At 36.7% G+C, this 24355-nt stretch overlaps 1 protein-coding gene across 3 annotated transcripts; it reads right to left on the minus strand.

Moving 5' to 3' along the window:
* Positions 1-220: 220 nt before the first annotated feature.
* LOC139120012 (uncharacterized) lies at positions 221-23609 on the minus strand. 3 transcript variants are annotated; one of them, XM_070684018.1, is made up of 7 exons: positions 5095-5464; positions 4003-4261; positions 3503-3559; positions 2601-2771; positions 2118-2243; positions 1456-1576; positions 221-1232 (listed from the first exon to the last, which is right to left on the minus strand). In XM_070684018.1, the coding sequence occupies exons 2-7, from the start codon at positions 4258-4260 to the stop codon at positions 703-705; spliced, it is 1263 nt and encodes a 420-aa protein (XP_070540119.1). In that variant the 5' UTR covers position 4261; positions 5095-5464; the 3' UTR covers positions 221-702. The 3 variants fall into 3 exon arrangements, with proteins under 3 accessions (XP_070540119.1, XP_070540128.1, XP_070540109.1); XM_070684027.1 differs by lacking the exons at positions 3503-3559; positions 4003-4261; positions 5095-5464 and adding exons at positions 19006-19270; positions 23370-23609; XM_070684008.1 differs by lacking the exon at positions 5095-5464 and having other exon boundaries at positions 4003-4336.
* Between the last annotated feature and the right edge of the window lie 746 nt (positions 23610-24355).

Raw genomic sequence — 24355 nt, forward strand, 5'->3', positions numbered from 1 at the left:
CATTAGCTGTCACTTTCGTCATTTTTTAAATTTTGTTTGTTCTGTGTATCATCTGCAGTTTCTGGTTTGAATCCCTGACCATGGAGAAATTTCTAATATTTAGCTCATAAATATACCCTATATGAGTATAATCTGCATTGTTATTGTTTCAATTTTGTATTCAGGTCCGGACTAGAATACGTTTATCGACAATTACAATGGTCATTTCACATACACAGGCTTTGGTCATGATGATCGGTTTATAGTAAAATTCTGTAGTTGATACATTGAAACAGAGTAGTGAAAAATTAGTCAAAAGGTACAGCTTATGTCCCTTTACGGGCGAATCTATAACGCGAACTTGTCAAATGTCGGATCCTGTGATTCGTCTATTGTACTACTGGTTCACCTTTATATCATTTCAAGCGGGCGGCTACGTGTTTGATTTATGGGGGTCGGGAGGAAAGAAAAGAGGTAATTTTTAATTGTTTCAAATTTCTTGAAAGTCAAGACTTATGCCACGATAAGGATTTTCAATGGAATACGGACGTTTACGTAGTTGCAATTTCGGATTTACGAAGTCAACTGAATGAACCCTGTAAAGCCATGAGGCTAGTATATGGTGGGGAACGTATGAGCAGCGATAGAAACAATCAATCACCAAGGGTTTACAGACGATGTCTGTTTTCATATATTTCTGATTGTGACGGGCGAAACTCTGAGCTAAGCTAATGGAACCTCGTTTTCGACCAGTCCGGCTGACATGTCTTCTCGGACTGAGGAACTTGTTGGTGGCGACTGAACCGGATCCTGGTTTACATTCACATCCAGACCACTGACTTTACCCTCTTGCTGCTTGGGAGGTCTAGTTTCTCGCTTTGGTTGTTGTGGCTGTGCTTCACTCCAGCCCTGCAGTTGTTGATGCACTGTTCCAGGACGCAATACCTGCTGCGGTTGATACTGCAGCTGCTGGGTGTGTGACTGTGGCACTTGTTGGCGATGTTGCTGTGGTAACTGATGCCCCTGTGGCCATTGATGGACGACTTCAGGTTGTAACACCTGATGCTGCAGCTGCTGAGGGTGCAACTGCAACATATGATGCCGTTGCTGTAGTTGATGTTGTTGCTGTGGTAACTGATGCCCTTGGCCTTGTTGATATACAACACCAGGCTGTGGCTCCAGTTGAAATCTTGGTTGCTGATTGGATGTCACGGCTGGCTGCATGTTTACAACGTAACCATGCTGCGGCTTATCTGTTGTGTAAAATAGAGAGATATATGAAAAGACAATATCATTGTTACTTGCATTTTTGGTACCCTTAACTACAGCCTAGTAAATTTATAGTTTCGCTATATGGCGAATGTTTCTTTGGATATTTTCAAGACTATTTATCGATGGAAAGAAATTAAAATATAATGTGAACCTCAATTTAAAGGTCCGTATCGGCTCATTAATGTCTACGAAATAGGAACTTACTTGGATAATGTGGCACAAACTCAATTCCAGAGGGCGCCATTTGCTGTGTGGGTCCGCTTTGGATTACTCCCATCGTTACGCCTTGGCTGCCCCCTCCAGGTGTCCTCGAGGCCATGTACCTCTGTGTTGAAAAACAATCAATTCTAAAGAGTTATGACAATTCATATAACTTTACATATAGTTGTATCAATTGTTACTACCAAAGTATCGTCCTAACATGCTATTTATCGTCAAAGTATATTCCTTTTCGCTCTCTTTCACTGCTTGAATTGATAATGGCTACCTCTGAACATAGGCTTAATCATAAATAAATTTATGTTCATGCATATTCATATTCTAAAATTTATAGAAGTAAAATCTACTGATAGGTACAATAAAATCTGTCAGCTTAAACACGCATTGGAAAAGTCACAAGTGTCTCTACTGAACAAAAGTGCTTGACACAGAATAACATGCGGAGTGCGATATGAAACAGACACACATTACCTATTCAAATAAATTGTAATTTAATTTTCTGAATAGCAATCATACATCATGTGATATGGTGATTTCTATAATATCCGACACATGGAAACACGAATAGATTTTCTTCCATTCAAAAGTTTACTTTGCCGTTTTGGAAGAATTTATTGAATGTTATGTCAGACACATCATTGACTTACCATTGACGATGAAGGCTTTTGATTACAGCAGTATGCTGAACAGCAGAAAGCAGACTGAAGGATTGCAATCACTATTTCAGATAATGCTACAACGGCCAGGATACAGTCAACGGCAACTCTACCACCCTGAAAAATGAAGACATAAATTCAAGGTCAAAAACCATATGGCAGAACCGGTATAAAAGACCTATATTACAATAAATGTTCTAGCCCTACTTTGATTTTAAAGGCGCAACAACATTCATTTATTCATTCGTTCACTCATTGTTCTTCCTTTTTTCTTTCATTTATCTTTCCATTCATTAACAGGAAACAGGAAGAGAGGTAATAGTTCCAACATACATATTCTGTATTTTGGAGATACAGCCATTCGCCATTCCAGCAGGTCACCATTCTCCATGTCAGCTTTTTCTCTCTCCGTTATTCATTTATTTATTCATTCATTTACACGAAATGTGATGAAACGCAGTGGTTTCAACTTACATAGTTTGTGTCACAGTCGTAATAGTCGTCGTCTCTCACGTGGTTTCCGTAATCGTCATACTCAGATAAGTAGTAACACTCTTCTTCAATAATTGCAGCGATAATACCTACGATGCAGGCACTGCCTGCCATAGTTGCCGAGATGATAGACAGAACCATGGTGGTAATTATCTGTTGAGACACAGACAAAATGATACCATCAATATCTTTTAGCAGAGAATATATGTGTAACTAAAGTATAATACGATGGACAGGATTACGTTCTGGCATGGACTGAGAGATTCGACAGTGAAAGCGGAATGACGTTTTCTTTCTCGAAGAAAGATCAGACCAGGGTATGGGCTTTACCCAAGCTGGACATTAAGCGATTTGTATGCGTCAGGACAGTCTATAAGCCAGTTCCACTGAGAATAGAGAAGCATATATCACCAAAGGGATTATAACGTCACGGTCTCTCACCTGAAGTAATAATTTAGCTCAGTATGGTACATACACCTTATCTCGTTTTTGACACTATGAACACAAGTGATATTGTATGTCCGTTGTTTGCGTTTAGCACAGCAAAAATGTGAACCTATATGACCTCTCTTTTTGTTGCTCAGGTATAACCAAAGTACTCGTCGGACACACCGGAGTATTTCCTCGCTCATAGCACAGTCAGTACTCCTCATGCACTGTATTAATGTTATACTTCAATCCTATCTTATATAGCTAAAATGCCATTTCTACCCATACATTACATGTAAGATGATGAAAAAGAAATGATTGTTGTTGCTAAGATTTCAAACTAATTATTTTACGTTTTCTTGTTGTTTTGCGTAATGCTGATAATCCATGTTCATGGTGAATTAATTTCAATTTAAACATGACAAGATATTAGATAACAAGATCAGAACTCTTACCATTGCGTTAGTCTTCTTCAGCGATGCCTCAATACCAAACAATCCTGTAACTGCGAACTGTAAAAAATAAATAGATCACACGCCGTATCTAAATGGTTTTGTTTAAAATAGAACGTACCCCAGCGACAGATATTCGGATTCTCAAAAATTTTTACATTTTTTTCTGATATACCACTTGCGGGGGCTGAAAGAAAACTTTTCACCGATTTAGTTTGTCGAAAATTAAAAATTATATTTATGCCCCATAAAGTTTACACAGGAATTGCGGCCATTTTGAATTTCAAATATTTCAGTCTGCGGACATTAACTCACACCAACACGTTCTGGAACGTAAAAAAAATTGTATATAATTCCCACGGAGCGTTGTTTATCTTGAATGTTTAATGATTTTTTTAACAATGACTTAGAAATCCTTGAAAATTCGTCCTCTTCTATTTCTGATTTGTCCGTTGTTGTTTGTTTGTTTGTCGAAGAAATGTTAATCAAAGTTTCATACCTACCATGACACCACACCATATACCAGTACCGGAATCATGAAATTTGCATTCGATGGCGAAGGCACTACTACCCAGTATTATACAAATGCAACCGAATATCAACTGGAAGATTCCAAAGACCATGGTCGGCCGTGAAGCAAAGCCTGGTCTTTTCCCCATTCTATTGGTGCTGGGTCGTCCCTGCATAGCCTGGGTTGGCTGGCTGGCATAGTATTGCTGCTGCTGATGCAGCGGTCGCTGTTGATGTCGCTGGTGTTGCATACTGAAGAGAGACATTAAGATACCAAGACACAAACACGTCTGATCTGTTCGAAAACTGGACGACCTGTCTTTTGAGTAAAGTCCCTAAATTTATGATTTTATGGAAATAAGTAGTAATAAATAAATTTACACTAAATCAAACTTTGCAGCTGTTTTGACTATCTCCTTGTAAGAATGTTTCAACAAAACCGACAGGTCAAAAATGTTCAGTTTCTGAAAGTGTCCGCCCCCTAGAAGTGTCACTTAATTAGTGTCACAAGAAACTTAGAGATAAAAATTATGTAAATATTGACAGGCGGAGGATATTTTCGTAAAAAATTGAAAGATTTTGTTGGAATAAACTGCTCTTCACACTGATAAATTACAAATACATTGATTTCTTCTTACTGGCACCACGAATTCAGAGACATAACGGCTAATGTGAATTTTCAATAACGGATTTTAACTTTTAGTAAATGTGCTATAAGTCAACGCACCGATGGAAACATAAAATGAGTTGCCTATGAAGCTAGAATGCATGCTTCACGCATGCTGCATATACAATGTCAAGCAAAGACGTAGATCCGAGAATGTGAAAACGCGTTACAAAAGCGCTATTTTGTTGTGTCTTTTTTTCTACTAAACAATTGACTAAGAGGTCGTGTGTAACTGTCGGGATCGCTACTATTACGCCTAAGGAAGTTGGTGTAGCAAAATATTAACCAGGAAATAATACACATTTAAATTTGTCCGTCAAGAAGACAATACCTCGACGATATCCGATCAGTCGCTTATCACAATTTCTAGACTCACAAGTAAATGACACTAAAAGTAACTATATATCTTTATAAATACCTGTTGCTAGCTGCCAAGTCCTTTTCTGAGAGCAAACTGCTCGCCAGCCCTCTAACTTATATAGTCACAACTAATATGGCCGTCAATGATATGGCCCTTCCTTTTTGCGTGACGTCATCGACGCCCTATGTAGGTTCTCAGCAGTATTGTACAAGCAATGGGTGCGCTGTAAGTCGGAAAGAAAACGACTGCGCTGCTGTCACAAGGCTCACCGAGGTGAGTGAGTGTAAACACTGCATTTTATAGTGGTCAAACACAGTCTTTCCAATAACGGGAATAAAGGTCGGGCCTAAAAAATACTGACGGTGGTAATTTTTGGCAGGTGCTTTGTAAACATAATAAATCCTGGTAACTTTATTCCTGTCACTACTTAAGTCATATCTTGTAATGAGATTGGTAGATGAAAATGTGTGTTGTAGACACGCAAGAAGCTATGCTGTCCATTTTGATATTGTAAAAAGTTTTGAAATCTGTGTAAAAAACAATTAGCAAAACTTCGATCGTAATTTGTTCCTGGCTTCTTTGTTAGCGGGTCATATGGCAGTCTTTTGATTTGTATATATTCAAACAATGCATTCTTTACAATTCTCTGGCTCGAAGAAAGGACTCATTTTTTCCTCAATTTCATGTCTACTTTCTTATTACTTTACCTTACTCTAACTTACAGAAAATGCCAATAATTTTTAATTCTTAACGTAATTGTGTGTGAGAAAACCAAATTAAAGACTCTAGGTGTTAACATTGTCTTGATCGAATTCAAGTAACAATATGACGAAATCAAAACTAAACCATTTGAATAAATTACGTAGATGCGAAGAGATCGTTGTTTGCAGAGAATAACTTTTCTTATAGGTCATATATGACACAAAAACATGAACACATCATCAACGGTCACAAGATCATCAGCTCGACATGAATCATATGACATCAACAGAATAAATGGACCATCATCATCAGCCTTCTGTGCTGCTATGAAGCAGAGTTGATTGTGAACCGATGCACCACTTCCGCTGTGTTGTGTGCCTTAGAAAATTACTTTTAAAATTAGAAACCTTAGAAAATTACTTTTTCTCGTCTGAGACATAGGGGCCGTCGTGTATCGGTATACAAGCGACTGTGCTGTGAAGCTATATTTTATCATCTCTGAAATCAACGAAGCTGCTTCATTGGAAGCGAAGCAAATGATGTTAAGATGAGGAGTGTTCCTGAGCGGGGATATTCTGCACTTAAGATACTCATTTGCTTCTCATTCTGGATTTCGCACTCACAAAAAATCTTCCCAATCAACGAAGAGCAATGTTATCATGTTTAATGGATCTCCACGTGTCTATGTTCAAACAATTAAGGTCTAAACGGCCATCGCCAAATATTTTGCAACATTATGCTATACGCAAAAGATTTTATACTTTTCTTTCGAAAAAGTAATCGTAATCCTAAATTTTAGTTTTGACAGAATTTGAAAGGAGATCATTATAATGTTTTTGAGCATAGTTTTGAAGGTCCCAAGAGCAATAGTAACAGTTGGCAAAGAATTAATCTGTTTTCTGCTAACTAAACTGCCTATAGATGTACAAAACTATCTTTAGATTGCTGTAGGCCTATCATTGCATTAGGTTATAAACCACTTCATAAATCCTTGTTTATTACATTTGCCAATACGATCATCACGCTTGCAAAGTATATTGTACTGTGTATTTTCTCCAGGGGTCAATTTTTGAAAAGACAAGGAATTCGTCAAATCGGTAGTATCGTACGATGTATTATAAAATTACCTTCGTTTTATTCATATAACATATAATATGTTAGCCTTTTGAGAAAAAAAACTACTGTAAAATTGATTATAGGGAACCAGATACTACAACACAAATGATTGTAGATATCAACACCATTGGAACTAATTTGGGATAATTCGATTTTCATATTTTGCAAATTTCCCAAAAGTGTTAGGTGCCATGTAGCATAATGTTGCAATATTGCAAATTACTCATTAAAAAGTGTGTTTTATGAAAAGTAAAGCAAATGAGATCACATTTGTAGATTAAATTGACATTACTTTACCATCCAATTATCCCAAATTAGTCCCAATCGTGTTTATCGGACATTCTTTTTTCCCATAAGAAAAATAATATTCGTAAGCAAGCGAATCATTATGAACACACAGACAAGGTCTGTGATGGAAGTAAATAGTTTATTAAAAAGTTTATGAATGACTTTCGGCTTATTATACTTTCCAAATTGACGTCTGAGAAAGTAAGATGCAAGAAAATGTAAAAAAGTAATAGTTGACAAAAATTAAGTCAAAATTTAACCAAAAAACATGTCAGGGGTAATCTTGTACAGTTCGTTTACGTTTTACTATTATATGTAGACCGAGGGATCATATCATTATTTATTGAGATATTATACAACATGTAAAAGAACTTGAAAAAATTAACAATGACTTCAGTCAGTGCCGAGACTGGTAGATTCAATATGAAATCACTACGGCAGCTTTCCTGTACAGACTAGTATTGTTTAACTGTTTTCCATTTGCGGTCATTCGTAAGAGTTGTGTTACCATTCTTGATAATTGTAGGGCCGACTATGAAAATGAATAGTGATAAGTTATTTTCTTGCGACAAGAACTACACTTTGAATTCTATACCCATTGTCGATGAATTCACATTCTCTAATTAGGTTACGCCTTTACAGACCTGTACTAAGATATGTACGTATTATGCTTCACCAATCAAACTGAAATGTTTTATCGCTCTGGAGGTGGGAGACCGAATAAAAATATATATAAATTTCGAAAACGTCTCGTGAAATCTGACGACTTTGCAAACAGTTGGCAAGTGTATTCACAATTGCAAACGATAAGAGCACTCATACTGTTCCTTCTATATGAACACTGATTTCACTACAGCACCAGTGGTGTGGAGTTAAAATGTGGTCCAGTGTGTCTTCCAAAATGGTTAGTATACGAGATTCTATCAAATATAATGTCATGAAGAGTTTCCTGCATCGTAACACAATTTGTTGCCATTGTTACATCTCCAAGTTACTGAATGTAGGGTATTGCTGAAGAACAAGGAAACTATTCATTCTAGAACAAGGAAACTATTCATACTGATAGTGATGAGAACAATTTAAAATCGATTATAGCATTGTACATAGTAAAAGTCTCTCTATAGAGACGATCTGTCAATTTGTTTATATCTGACTATGACGGTTAGAGCTCTCGTTTTCAGCTAAGCTAATGGAACCTCGTTTTCGAAAAATCCAGCTGACATGTCTTCTCGGACTGAGAAACTTGTCGGTGGCGACTGAACCTGATCCTGGTTTAAATTCACATCCGGACCAGTGACTTTTTCTACCGGCTGTTCGGGAGGTCCAAGTGGTGCCTTTGGATTTGTCAGAGGTTCACGCCAACCCTGTTGTTGTTGTTCCACTGTTCGAAATTGCAGGGATTGCTGCGGTTGGCTGCTTGGTGTGTAACTGTGACACATGTTGGACTTGTTGCTGCGGTAACTGCTGCCCCAGTGGATGCTGATCGATGGCTACTGGTTGCATTCCTGACTGTATTGGATGCTGCAACTGATGTAGCTGTGGCTGCAACTCTTGCTGGTGTTTTCTTTTGCGGTAACTGGTACCCATCTTGCTTTTGATGGATGCCTTCAGAGTGTAACACCTGTATTGTCTGATTGTTTTCCATTTGTGATCATTTCAGACTGTCTTCATTATGTTATTTTATTGGTTTGTTTGTTTGTTTATTTTACATATAAGTCATGAAGACTTGATATCCATGTTGGCCGTAGAATGAATTTACTTGCAAAATAATTGACAAGCGATTGAAGACATATATCGTCAAAGGTTAGATGCCATCAAGATCATTAAAGCTCATTACCATCGCGTTCATCTTCTTCAAAGATGCGGCTATTCCAAACGATCATGCAACTGCGAACTGGCAAAAAAATAAATACATCACATGGCTGTTCTAAATTATTACAATTTTCGAAGTCTAACCTAATTTCTATAAGCGCAGAGGCATCGCGGATGCACGAATTGCTGAAGTGTGGATCGTGCACATCATACCACAAAGACGTCACGATCGATAGCTCATCAGTCACAGTCTTCTGACATTCCCTTTCAGAAATACACTTCTCAAACGAACGAACTCTAGCCAAAACAATCACCAAGCGACTTTTACCTTGAATATTTTATGTATTTATAACGATACCTTGAAAGTCCTGGAAAACCCATTCCTCTTCTAATTTCGATATGTCTATTTTGCTGTGTTTGTTGAAAAGAGGGTTACATACCAGTACCGGACTCACGAAGTTGGGATTCCATAGCGATGGCAGTAATACCCAGTATTACACAGATGCTACCCAATACGATCTGGAAGATTGCCAAACACCATGGTCACTCGTGAAGCGAAGCCTGGTCCTTTTCCCTTTCCACTGGTGTTTCCGCGCTGTCGTCCCTGCATAGCCTGGACTGGCTGGCTGGCATAGTATTGCTGCTGCTGTTGCAGCCGTTTTCGTTGCTGTTGTTGAACTTGCATGCCGAAATAAGATACATTAAGACACAAATATGTCTGTATGAATTGCTGTGTAAGTGAAGTAACTGAATTTAAGAATGGTGACACGGAAATAAGCTGAGGTAAATAAAGTTACACTATGAAAAACTTTAGCAGTTGTTTTGGTTATCCTTTATTATAAAGCCTTCAAAAGAAAAGAAGTACAAAAACTGATACAAAGACAACTTAAAAAAAAAAACAGGTAACAAATGAAAACACGAAAGAAAACCAATGTTCAAAATGGTCTTAAAATCTTTTGCCAGCACCAGCTGGCAAATGCTGTCAGTCAGCCCATCTGGCCTTAAACATGTCTTCATATTTTTACTGATCAACTGAGAGTATCGCTTGTCAAAAATATACCGCAAGAGTGAGATACCATTCCTGACACAAATTCTATTAACACGTGATACTAAATCAGTGTGACCCTCCAATCTACCACATAAATGCATATTCAAAAGATGCAGGTAAAAACAACGTGCTCGAAAGTCATTATTAAAGATGTATTTCATACAAATCAAGAGTGACGTATTAATTTTCGGAAACATTAATTGCCTTCAGAAAGAAGTACCTCTCAATATTTGTGAACCCAGCTTTAAGTAATTTTGACTGGATTTTTTCGGCCTCACTAATTGATGATTTAGACGTATGTACACAGTTTAATACCATACATTAAAACTGGTGTTATGGTAGCCTTCCACACATAAGCGATTATATTACTGTCAATATGGCCATTACTGAATCCAGCGCCTTTAAGTCCATAGAAAGCTTTCGTACATGCATTTATCCTATTTGTAATGTGTTCATTAGGATTAGACGAAGAAAGTGTAACACCTAAATAGTTCACACTTTCACATTCATTCAGTCTTACACAACTCAGTGAGCAATACGGATTTGCTGTAAGTGTGCACTGACCAAAGATAACACAGTTTGTGTTTTAGGATTAAAACACAAGCCGTGATTTGTAATATATCTGTGTGCAATCTCGATCATATTTTTAAGACTAGTAACAAAATGGCTAGCTAACAGTAAGTCGTCAGCATAACAAAACAGACTATGAACTCAGACTATTGACCAACGGAATATATGGCTATAATAAAAAAAATAAAATTCACTCCTATAAGGACATATACATTCTCCTTATGACCACCACATGTCCAGTGACATTATGGCTATTCTTGACTGATAATAAAGGATTTTAAAGTTTGGTGACTGCGCAATGACTCTCAACGCAACGAGGGAAATATAGAAGACGTTGTTAAGTAGTTTTACGTACATGCGTCCAGCATACGTTTTCATATTTTGGAACCGAGAATATGAAAACGCGTCGCAAAATATCACCTTCTTTCATAATGTTCCTTTCACTACTTAACAAATGACTAACAGTCCATGAATTACTTTCGGAATCGCCACGACTACTCCCAAGGTGCAACTAAAGTAAAAGGTAAAACATATTGTCGATGGAAGGTCAATGCCTCGACAATATCTGATCAGTCAATTGTAAAATGTTCTGGAAGCTTTACTAAAAATGAGTACCTGTGTAGATTACCTAGTCGTATGCTGTGGAATCCTTGTCTGAACGCAATTTATTCGCCTCTGACTTATATAGGTTATCGCAACCAATATGACCGACAATTATGGGGTCATTGCCTTCTGCGTCGGTGCCCCTTGCAATTTCTCAGCGGTGTCATTATAGAAGCAACAGGTGCGCTGTGAATTGGAAACAAGTGGGTTAAGACAGCATGTTACATCGCTCTGCACAGCTATGTTATTGGCTAGGTCTCGGCACAAACGTCCCTGTTATACACACCTACATTTTACGGTATTCAAGCAGCACTCAGTCCTTTCACAAAGGGCAACCAAGGTGCAGAGATGAAAAAATAATACGGCGGAAGTTTTTGCATGTTCTTTATACACTTTAAATACTAGTAACCTTTTAGGTTTCTGATACGTCCAACACAATTCTATCACTGATTTCGGGGACTAGTACTACAAACCATATATTTCTTGTAACGCAAAATATCTTACGAACTACCCATTCTTCTTTATTATTTTTATATGCTAGTAATACGTTAATTGTACTTTTGAGCATGTGTCTCACTTCAATGCTTATTCATAATGTATGTCCTCTTAGATTATCTGAAGTTTTGTTAGTGCCCATTGTTAAGGATAAGAACAAAATGTAAGCGATAAGAGCAACTATCGCCCGATTGCTCTGTCTACTATTACCTCGAAAGTTTTTGAATTAGTTATTTTGAATAAGATTGAGTCGTTTCTTGGATCTTCACCTTACCAATTTGGTTTTAAAACTTGCCATTCTACTGATATGTGTATGTTTGTCCTGAAAGAGGTCATTAGCTATTATAGAAGTCATGGTAGCCATGTTATCGTTACTTTTGTGGATGCTTCTAAAGCTTTCGATCGTGTGAATCACTGGTCATTATTCAAGAAGCTGATCAAGCGCAATGTTCCTATTTGCTATATATAATGTGAGATACCTTGTAACCTGATACAGAACGCAGGAAATCTCTGTTCGATGGGGCTCCTGTATTTCAACACATTTTACTGTTAAAAATGGTGTGAAGCAAGGTGGTGTATTGTCCCCTAAATTTTTCAATGTGTATATGGATCATCTTAGCCATAGATTGATTAATTCTAAGGTTGGTTGCAACATCGGTGGTATTTTTGTTAACCATCTGATGTATGCAGATGACATATGTCTGATAAGCCCGTCAGTGAAGAGAACTCAGATACTTTTAAATATATGTAGCAATTATGGCAATATTCATGATAATGTTTTCAATACAGAGAAAACTGTATGTATGTGTATAATTCTCAAGCGATGTATGATTGAACATATTCCGGCTGTTTATCTCAATGGAGTTAAACTGCGATTTGTTAAAAAGAAAAAACACCTCGGCTATATGTTGATAAATACCTTCAGTGACAATTCTGATATCGAGCGTCAGAGGAGATCTTTTTATATCTCTGCTAACATGCTTTTGAGAAAATTTCTATGTGTTCTCAGAGTGTTAAATGTAAACTATTTAAAGCATATTGCTATCAAATGTATGGTGGTAACTTATGGGTCAGCTATAATTTAAGCGTCCTGAAACAATTGAAAGTTGCTTACAATAATGCTGGTCGCATACTTCTACGATATGACAGACGCAGCAGTGCTAGTACTATGTTTGTATATAATAGGATTGACACTTTTGATGCTTTGCTTAGAAAGTAAATCAATAGTTTGATGAAAAGGGTTTCTATGAGTGAGAATCTAATTATACGTAAGGTGTAATGATGTTGTGTACTTCACTTCTGACTTGAGGAAAAGGTGGATAAATTCAGTCTTCTAATCTGTGTTCAGAAATATGTCTTCATGGTCTAACCCATAAATGAATATTTCTTGATGTAACCTTTTTTGTATCATTCTTTTTTCCCAATCCTGTAACCATTTATATATGGACATGCTCATTGTCCGAAATAAAGAATTAATAATAATAATAATTATTTCCTTGTCTACTTTCTCATACCTACAACATTCTCTGTCTTACAGAAAATGTCAATAATTACGAATTCTTAACGTCATATCGTGTGTGAACAAAACAAATTTAAGGAGTAAAGATACGTGCTTATACATTATCTAAATCGAATTCAAGTGGATAATTTCACGAAACCCAAACACAACAGTTGGAATTCAGTAGGTAGGTGCAAAGTGGTTATTTGAGTTTCCTTGGAAACGACGTAAATGAAAGCAATGTTTCTGTGATTTCCTTTACTAAAATATTAAAAATCGTTGTAGCTGATCTCGTTTGCTTCTACTGCTCTTCCTGTATTTTGCACTCACGAAAAAAATTAAATTTTACCATGTTTTAATGTTTTATGAATCTCGAAGTGTCACTTTTTCACACTGTGCAAACTCCTAAACTACCAGTTTTTAACACATATTTGGAAATGCTACTCAAAGGATTTTACATTTTTCTCCAAAATGATAGGTTACATAAGGCAAAATAATGTTTTCATTGTAGTTTTGCTTGAGTAAATTTAACAGTTGACAAAAATTTGGCTGTCGTCTTTCCAGATCATTGCATTAGATCATGAGCCATTTCGTGAATCATTTATCAGATTTGTCAATTTGTTCTTCACATTTGCAAAGTATTGTCTCCATTGATCCATTTTACAAATGACACAGAATGTCCTCAAATCTGTGCTTTCGTATTAAATTTCAAATTAACTTCGTTTTATTTGTATGACCTGAAGATTTAACAAGTACCGAAAGTTCTTACCTTTAGGAAAAAATACTCCTTTATTTTTATATGAGGTTGCAGAGTACTACAAAAACACTTTTTTGAAAATATTCAGTCAATTTTAATTCAATTTTAATTAATTTGTTAACCCAAGATTAAAATATTTGTTTTCTTCACCTTTCAGCTTATCAAGTCGTAAATTGCGTGAATAATAAGTGTTCGTTTATGCAAATGTATGAAAATCACCCGATTTCCTGGCTTCTTTTTTATCCCAGTTACAAGATTTCCAAAGAATTTAACTCCTCTCTGGCTCGGTCAAATTTTCTGAAATTTCCACATTATGTAATTTAAATGCAACATAAAAAACGATTGTTTTGTTTGGAATAAAATTCTTACATTTTGAATAAGAGACATTTTAATTTTGCTAATTATGTTTTAATCACTTTTTTGAGTGTCAGTCTTTCAGTCAATACAATTATGGAATGAGTATATATAATGCGAAATAAAGTACTCGTTTTTTTCTACTTATACTCTTGTTTTAAGTCAAATATTACACTTCAGAAATAAGCGTTAATTTTTCGACTTCACTTAATTTTTATCATTGATACATATACATCCCCTTGATCATTAAAGTATACTATTGCTACTATACTAAACTTAAGATTCTGTGCTTTTTGAAAATATATAGCGCAAGAGAGTTTCTGTGTCATCTTATATAAGTAAGATTCCTTTGAAAAAAACTGTTGAACGTGCAGCTCAACTTTAGGCGTGAGAAATGTGTTCACAGGGAAGAAATAGAGCTTAATGCACAATTGTATCGAGACTGTGAAGATTTTGAACAAGTGGGATATTGCGTTTAACCTGTCTGATGGAAAGTTCTATCTACCCTTACAGAAAATCACAGGACCAACCAGTGTAAGATAAACGATATATGAGAAATATTTTATATCGAACCAATGCTCAATAAATGAATAGAAGAGCACGCATAGTAACATACATAATTCATTTATTTAGCCATTTGTGTTAAACCTTTCAACAGAGAGCAAAACAGTGATACGGTGATATCCGAAAGAGAAATTCCAAGGTGGAAGGAACGATGAACCCTGCTTGAATTTAACTCTACTGCTATAATTGTACGCCCGTACGACTATGTCAACTATGTCCAAAAAGTATTATTAAAGTCTGCCTACTTTTTCAGAGAGTCCATAATGGCAATACCATCTGCATACGATGCATGAGAACGCTTATACTGTTCCTTGCATACGATTACTGATTTAACTACATCACGATATTAAGAATTTAAAGTGCGTTCTACTTTCACTTCAAAAATGGTCTGTGTATTAGATATATCAAAACCGGTGAACAGTGTCATTAAAGTTTCCTGGATCACAACAAATTTTTTTTGCTATGGCTTCATTTTCAGATAACTACATGTAAGAAACTATTCGTACTGATAATGATGAGAACAAATTCGATTTAATTTACACATTATGAACTGTAAAAAAACCTGACAATCTGTCTGTTTTGATATATTTCTGATTGTGACGGGCGAAACTCTGCGCTAAGGTAATGGAACCTCGTTTACGACCAGTCCGGCTGACATGTCTTCTCGGACTGAGCAATTTGTTGGTGGCGACTGAACCTGATCCTGTTTTACATTCACATCCGGACCAATGACGTTTCCCTCATGCTGTTTGGGAGATCCAGATCCTTGCTTTGGTTTTGGCTGTGCTTCACTCCAGCCCTGCAGTTGTGATGCACTGTTCCAGGACGCAATATCTGCTGCGGTTGATACTGCAGCTCCTGGGTGTGGAACTGTGGCACTTGTTGGCGATGTTGCTGTGGTAACTGCCACCCCTGTTGCCGTTGATAGACGACTTCAGGTTGTAATACCTGATGCTGCAGCTGCTGAGAGTGCAACTGCAACATTTGCTGGCGTTGCTGTAGTTGATGTTGTTGCTGTGGTAACTGATGCCCTTGGCCTTGTTGATATACAAATCCAGGTTGTGGCTCCAGTTGAAAACTTGGTTGCTGATTATATGTCACGACTGGCTGCATGTTTACATCGTAACCCTCCTGCGGCCAATTGTTGTTTAAGATGGAAAGATTTATGAAACGACAATATCACTGATACTTGCATTTTTGGTACCCTTAACTACAGACAAGTAAAAGAAATTTATTGTTTCACTATATGTCGTATGCTTCTTTGGATATTTTCACGAGTATTTATCGATAGCAAGAAATAAGAATACAATATGAACCGCAATAAAAAATAGCCGTATTGGCCCATTAATGTTAGCCAAACAGGAACTTACTTGGATAATGTGGCACAATCTCTATTCCAGAGGGCGCCATTTGCTGTGCAGGTTCACTTTGGATTACCCCAATCGGGGAGCCTTGGCCACCCGCTTCGGATGTCCTCACGGCAATGTACATCTATATTGAAAAACAAAAGAATCAATTCTAAAGTGTCATGATAATTATATAACCTAAATTGTTACAACAAAAAGTCTCCTCCTATTCCTTTTCGCTCTCTTTCACAGCTATGTCTGAACAAATTGTAAATTATAACTTAATTTACATATCTACATATTCATGTTCAAAAATATGCACATAACTATTTACAGATAGGTAAAATGAAAATGCTCAGCTTAAACACGCATTGGGAAAGTCTCATGTCTCCCTATGGAATGAATTACTTGACACAGAATAATATGCGGAAAGTGATATGCAACAGACACACACAAAGCATGGAAATAAAAATATAAATTGCAATTTGATTTTCTGCATAGCAAGCATACATCATGTGATATGACGATTGTTATAATGCCTGACGCATGGAAAACGGAAAATTTTCTTCCACTCAAAAGTTATATTTTGCTGTTTTGAAAGAAGTAATTGAATGCTATGTCAGACACTCATGGACGTACCATTGACGACGAGGGCTTTTGATTACAGCAGTACGCTCTACAGCAGAAAACAGACTGAAGGACTGCAGTCACTAGTTCAGCTAATGCTACAATGACCAGGATACTGTCGACGGCAACTCTACCGCCCTGAAGAATGAAGAAATCATGTGATGTCAAAAACCTTACCAAAGAACTGCTATAAAACGCCAATATTACAATAAAGGTTCTAGCACTACTATATGAATTTAAAGGCGCAACAATATACATTTACATTTATTCATTCGTTCACTCATTCCTCTTCCTTTATCTTTTATTTATCTTTTCATTCATTTACAGGAAACAGGAAGAGATGTAAAACTTTCAACGTACGTACTCTATATCATAATGACACAGCCATTGGCCATTCCACTAGTTCGCCATTCTCCATGTTTGTAGTTTCTTTCTCCTCTATTCACTTATTTATTCACTCATTCTTTAACACGAAATATGATGAAAGGAACTGTTTTCAACTTACATAGTTCGTGTCACAGTTTATCAATTGATTTCCGTCATGGTCAAAGTGAGGTAAGTAGTAACACTGTTCTTCAATAGTGCACCGATAATACCTATGATACAGGCACTGCCTGCCACAGTTGCCGAGATGATAGATAGAACCATTGCGGTAATTATCTGTTGACACACAGACAGAATGATACCATCAATATCTTTTAACAAAGAATATATGTATACCTAAAGTTGGACAGGCTGGGGTTACGTTCAGGCATGGGCTGAGAGATTCGACTGTGAAAGCGGAATGACGTTTTCTTTCTCGAAGAAAAGATCAGACCAGGGTCTGGACTTTCCCCAAGGTGGACATTAAGTGATTTGTATGCGTCAGAACAGTCTAAGCCAGTTTCACGGAGAATAGGTTTAGAAACATATATCACCAAAGGGATTATAACGTCACGGTCTCTCACCTGAAGTAATAATTTAGCTCTGTATGGTGAATACACCTTATCTCTCTTGTGACACTATGAACACAAGTGATATTGTATGTCTATAAATTGCGTATAAAACGTGTGACCTGTATGACCTCTCTTATTGGTGGTTCAGGTGTAACCAAAGTACTCGTTGACCAGACAGGGGTATTTCATCACACACATAGCACATTCAGTACTCCTCATGGTATTAATGTCATACTTGAACAATTTAAATGCTATGTCTACCCATACATTACTTAGAGAATGATGAAAAAGTTAATGAAAGCTGTTGCTAAGATTTCAAACTAATTATTTTATGTGTTCTTGTTGTTTTATGTGACGCTGAAATCCATGTTCATGGTGAATTAATTTCACATAAAACTTGACAAGACAGAAGATTACAAATCTATGATGCATCAAGTGCGCGACAAACAAGGTTAGAACTCTTACCATTGTGTTAGTCTTCTTCAGCGATGCCTTAATGCCAAACAATCCTGCAACTGCGAACTGTAGAAAACAAAATGATCACACATGCTGGCTCTAAATAGATTCGGTTAAGAAAGAACGCATCCTTAGGACAGATATTCGGACTTTTTTTAAAATTCTTTTCTGATATACCGCTATTGGGGTTCACTTTAAAGCTCGCTATAAAAGAAAACTTTTAATGGCTTGGGTTTTCAAAAATCGAAATTTTATGTTTTCTTCATTAAGTTAACACAGGGATGGCGGCCATTTTGAATTTCAAATATTCATAAATCATGAGTAATTTGTTTGTCTAGTTCTAAAATTTGCAGGGTGACCCCTGATTTTATTCTTGATTTTGAAAGAGAAATATTCTTTGAGCAAAATTTTCAGTTATTTCTTACACTTTCGAGGTGCTTACTATCTTAAGTTGGATCGAGCCTGTCATGGTTTCTGTTAGGGCGGAGACATTTTAGATGCTCAAATTGTCTATGTACATCAATAGGATGATAACGGAAAGCCATCGAGATTAAAAAATAGTTCATCGTGCTACAGTCTGCGGATATTTACTTTCAGAAACAAGTCCTGGAACGTACAAAAAACTTCATATAAATCCCACCAAGTATTGCTTATCTTGCATGTTTACTGACTTTTAGAACAATAACTTAGAAGTCCTCGAAAATTCATCCTCTTCTATATCTCATTTGTCAATGCTTATTTGTTTGTTTGTTTTTTGTTGTTTGTCGAAGAAAGGTAATTCAAAGTTTCATACCTACCATGACACCACACCATATACCGGTACCGGATTTACGAAGTTGGCACTTGATGATGATGGCAGTAATACCAAGTATTACACAAATGCCACCGAATATAAACTGGAAGATTCCAAAGACCGCGGTAGCCCGTGAAGCAAAGCCTGGTCTTTTCAACTTTCTATTCCTGTTTCCTCTGAGTCGTCCCTGCAAAGCCTGGGCTGGCTGTCTGGCATAGTATTGCTGCTGCTGTTGCAGTGGTCGCTGTTGTCCTTGCATATGTTGCATACTGAAGAGAGACATTAAGATACAAATATACAAGCACGACTAATTAGTTCGAAAACAGCATGACCTGTCATTTGAGTAAAGTAAATGAATTTATGATTTCATTGAAATAAGCAGCGATAGATAAATTTGTAACCCTTGGTTACTTTGACATCGAATTCTGTATTGTTATATAACGAAACTTGCAAATTTCCCTTTATAGATGGCGCTTTTAGTTTGTGTTTATTATGCTAATCAGTAAGTTGTACGCAACATAAACAACAAAAAACAAGTTTTGAGCAGTATATGCACTGTAGTTTATGTCGACATTATTCAGCCATTACAATACTTACCTGTCGGCAGTATGGATTTATAACACAATGATTACAGTAGCTCAGTAGGTTTCAGTACCTTCTGTAACACATACAGTGAGAAATTCCACTTTTGTATTCCAGATGCTGTTATCATGGGAAGCGCAGTGTTTTGAAAATCGCGCGAGTGAAAGGGTTGTTTCAGGTATCATTGTTTGCATTATAAACCATCAAAATGACATGCTTTCTTTCTATATTGTACTCTCTGTATGATATCAGTAGTCAGGAACGTATATTTTGTTTGCATTTTAACAAACTTTAGTATATTTTTGAAGAACTCATTTGGCGTATGAATTTCAAAGAGTTGTCTGGTTTTACAATTTAAAGGGACAATCGAAAATTGTCCATGTTCGTTGCGCAGTATTGGTTTTCAGTGCAGGTCATGTAAACGTGTGTGTAGTTGTTTTGGAGTCTAAACGTGGCGACAGCGTAATTTTGACTGTAAAGAGTTATCATAGTGTGGACTTTTGAAGCTGCAACTTCAGTCGAGTGTTGGTAACGTGTTCAACATTAGAACGATGAAGTTTGGTGTGCTGTAGTGTTCATTTAGTCAAGTTATGACAAGTTTTGGAACTCCAGTTGTGATTTGAGTTGCATCGTCATTTGCTATGTATGGACCGCTACACTGAGAAGCCGTACTCGTATAAAGACAGAAAGTGAACTGTCTCGTCGCTAGAAACTGTGAGTATTTGTGCTAGAATTTTCATGACTAAAGTGCCAGATGTTGTACATTTAAAGCCAGAACTGTTGAAGTCTCTGTGAGAAGTTTCTGCAGAACTATTCTGTCCTAGAGTTACTCTGTATTCGAAGTCTGAGATTGTATTCGCCGTGCAGAGTTGTGAAAGTCATCGTCGCTGTTATTTGTATGCTGGACTAGACTTTGCATAAACAGAATACCAGCGTACCAGGCAGATGTTGTGCAATGCAGTTTATGCAAATAGAGTCGTCTGTGAGCAGAACGAATTCATTACTGATGTCGTGAGAGTTTCAGAAAGAACTGTAAGCTGTCAGTACCGTTCCGTACATTTCATTGGCATCGCATAGTGTTCCTTGAGCCGCCACCTTGGACAACATACAGAAAAGGTTTGGTCAACGGTGGAGTGATGCCGTGCTGATTGAGATAAATTTGATGTAATTGTGAAAACATGCTTTCATTTGAAAGATATTTTTGAGTGTGCGTAATACAAAGAAAACACCTAATTTCCTTGGTGAATATTTATTTCTATGATCTGTAGTTTTTCAGCGTACATGTCACTACAGTGTCCATAGTTTACTAAGCATTCATTATGTGTATTTTTGATTGTAAGTGAACAGAGAAATTGAGAAATCTATCCGTGTTTATTTGTAGAGACGATACTTTTGAGAATAGTTTGTAACAGTGGTTTAGATCATTGTATAAGCTATGTGCTGAACATTGGAAGTTGAAGTATTTTGTGGACAGTTATTCACTATTTGGAGAATGGTTTGTAATAGAGTGGTTCAGACCATGTATAAAAATATTGTGAACGGAATACGAAAGTAATATATAGTCATTTTTGATTTTTACAATATAATTTGTATCGAGTGTTTTTGTTACCCTGCTAATGCTATTGTATGAGTGCTCTTCTGACATGAAATCATGGTGCCGCAATGCTATCTGGGACTCACGTTAAACAAATAAATTGTGATAGCCAAGATAGTTTCTGGTTTCGGCTAATTTGGCATTTTCAAGGTATAAAATTGTGGTTGGTGTCAAATTTGGGGTTGTTAGTATTCTTGGGTTACAAATTTATACTGTATAAAACTTTGTCAGTTGTCACAAAAATGCTATTTAGTTGTATGTTTCTTCTCTACTAAAAAGTAAGACTCAGAGGTCATGTGTAACTGTCGAGAACGCTACTATTATGTTATATAATTAATTTACCTTTTTCCTCGGCAGTTTTCCAAATCAATTAAAAATTGCAAAAGTAACCCCTATCTATAAAAAAGGGGCGCCAACGGACCCTGGAAATTATCGCCCAATTTCTGTATTACCACAGTTCAGCAAAGTATTTGAGAAAAAAAATAAATAAGCAGATCACCTCTTACTTAAATGGCTTTTCTTTGTTGTATCACCATCAATGTGGGCTTAGAGAAACATTTAGCACAAAACTTGCCATTGTGGATTTGGTTCAAAAGTTAATTGATGAAATTGACAGAGGAAAAACAGTTATTGGGATATTTTTACACTTGAAAAAAGCTTTTGATACCTTTAATCATAGTATCTTAATCGACAAATTATATGCATATAGAATACGTGGGGTGGCCTTGGATCTCTTAAAAAACTACCTCTCCGATAGGAAACAACTTGTATGTGTTAATGGGGTTCAGTCCCAAGAACTTCCAATTACCTGTGGAGTCCCACAGGGGTCTGTACTTGGACCCACTTCTTTTCTCATTTATGTCAATGACCTGCCAAAGTGTACAGATTTCTTTGATACTCGCTTATTTGATGATTATACTAGTTTATTTCATTCTTTTGACTCAAGCGAAGTCATAAATTTACATTATGGTAATGAAAAGTTACAGCATGTAGTTGACTGGTGTAGTTATAACAAACTAACAATAAATACAAAAACGACAGAGTATGTAATATTCCGGGGTAAAAATAGACTAGTACAATGCCAAGGCATAATCAGTATTAAAGGGGAACAGATTTATGAAGTTCAAAGCACTCAATATATTGGGGTTGACCTGGATAATAAACTTACCTGGAAAGAACATACAAATAAAGTTAACAAAACAATACGTTCGAAGGCAGGTATATTATATAAAATTAAGCACATTGTCCCTCAACCATTATTGTTACTACTCTATAATTGTTTCATTTTACCACATATCTCTTATTCGTTATAAGTTTAGGGGAGATACTTACACAACTTACCTTAAACCTATACATCTACCTAAAAACGAATAATACGTACTCTTACAAACTCCAACATATTTGAGCGCACACAACCATTGTTTCATGAGTTGGAAATTCTTGACGTTTTTAAGCAATATACTTATCAAACTGTACTTTTTGTTTATGATAATATAAGTAGAAATTTTCCTTCAGAAATTCCTTGTTACTTTTCAAGCATTCGACATCTGTATCCTACTCTGTCGAAAGAAAAGGGAAATCTTCTCATCTCTAAATATACACTAATATAGGACAGTGTTCGATGAAATATTCTGGTTTTATACTCTGGAACCAAATCCCAGAAAGTATAAGATCTTTGAGATCTAAGTCAAAAGTTAAAAGAGAACTGAAACGTAATCTCTTGTTTTTTTCTCACAGGTTTCTTCTCTCTTGTATATTTTCTACCACAAAGTTTTATAATTTATGTACTTATATTGACATAGAATTTATTTCAAATATCGAGGATAGGTCACAATGTTCAACATGACGCCCTATGGCAAAATGATAGATTCAGCAATTGTGAAAGACAGGGGGCTGGATTCGATTAGTATGATACTATTTTGTAGTCCCTACCCAATTTACTCATCCTTAATGTGTCCTTATATTTCTTTTTCTTTCCTGTTCTATCGGGAAATAAAATATCCTTATATCCTTATCCTTATATCCTAATTACGCCAATATAATTTGATGTAACTAAACATTAACCAGCATATAACACATAGTTAAATTTGTCGACAGAAGGACAATACTTCGATAATATCCGATCAGTCAATCGTACAGTTTCTTGAGTTACAAGTAAAGTAGACTAAAAGTAACTGTCTTCGTATAGTCACCTTGTTCCTAGCTGCTGAGTCGTTGTCTGAGAGCAAACTCTTCGTCTTTCACTTATATGAAAGTCGCAACCAACATGGCCGTTAATGATGTGGTCCTTCCCTTTTCCCTGACGTCATCGATGCCCCGTACAGTATCTCAGCAGTGTTGTATAAGTCATGGTTGCGCTGTACGTCTTGAAAAAACGACTGCACTGCTGTCACAAGGCTCACCGGGGTGAAGGAGTGTAAACACTGCACTTCAAACGTGAACAAAGGTTGGACCTAAAAAAATACTGCCAGCTGTTAATTTCGTTGACACTGGGTGCTTTTTTGAATATATTATATCACAGCTTTGTCAATACGAGTGAATTATGGTGACTTATGGGGTAAAATATGTAACACATCAAACGATAAATCTTGATAATGGTGCACAATATCGATAATAATGTCTAACTACGATTTATCAAACATTTCAAGTCCTCCCGCATGCACTTGTCGTCTGCTTTGTCTGGCTCACGCTTAGCTAGGACCCCGTCCAACACTCTACAGTGTGCAGAACTACGTTGTTTACAATATGACTGGCTTCGTTGATGTATAGGTGAAACAGAACTCAGCATACTGGCAAACTCTTAGACGATGCCGGGTTTGACCCACGGCATACTATGTACGTTAGTGGCCATGTAATCGAGGTAAGCGTGAAAAGCTACTCGAACCAGTTATCAACGGGCCAACAACGGCAGCTGTCATCAATCTTGACCGGTGGCGTACGGAAATGACTCCGGGGTCATTCAAAGTATCGGTCAAGGGTCAGCTACGACCAACAATCATGACGACCATAGTCAACTTGATCTAACATCTCGGTTACCTAGTTCTGATGCACATACTGAAATCGGCGATAACCTTCACTTGTCGGTGTTTTATCCTTATCTATGATTTCACCTTGTTCTCATGTTTGTTTCTCAGTATGTTTGTCAACTGTACCTTTCGAGCCCCCGTTTACATCGAGT

The sequence above is a fragment of the Ptychodera flava genome, chromosome 2 (genome assembly GCF_041260155.1).
Source record: "Ptychodera flava strain L36383 chromosome 2, AS_Pfla_20210202, whole genome shotgun sequence".
Taxonomy (NCBI): Eukaryota; Metazoa; Hemichordata; class Enteropneusta; family Ptychoderidae; genus Ptychodera; species Ptychodera flava.

What these genes read in the sequence shown, in the direction of transcription:
- LOC139120012 (XM_070684008.1), bottom strand. Translation starts at nt 4,275, where the DNA reads ATGTCTCTCTTCAGTATGCAACACCAGCGACATCAACAGCGACCGCTG. An exon ending in GTATATGGTGTGGTGTCATG is followed by an intron (nt 3,560 to 4,002) that starts GTAGGTATGAAA and finishes TATTTTTTACAG; the next exon opens with TTCGCAGTTACAGGATTGTT. An exon ending in ACGACTGTGACACAAACTAT is followed by an intron (nt 2,244 to 2,600) that starts GTAAGTTGAAAC and finishes TTCATTTTTCAG; the next exon opens with GGTGGTAGAGTTGCCGTTGA.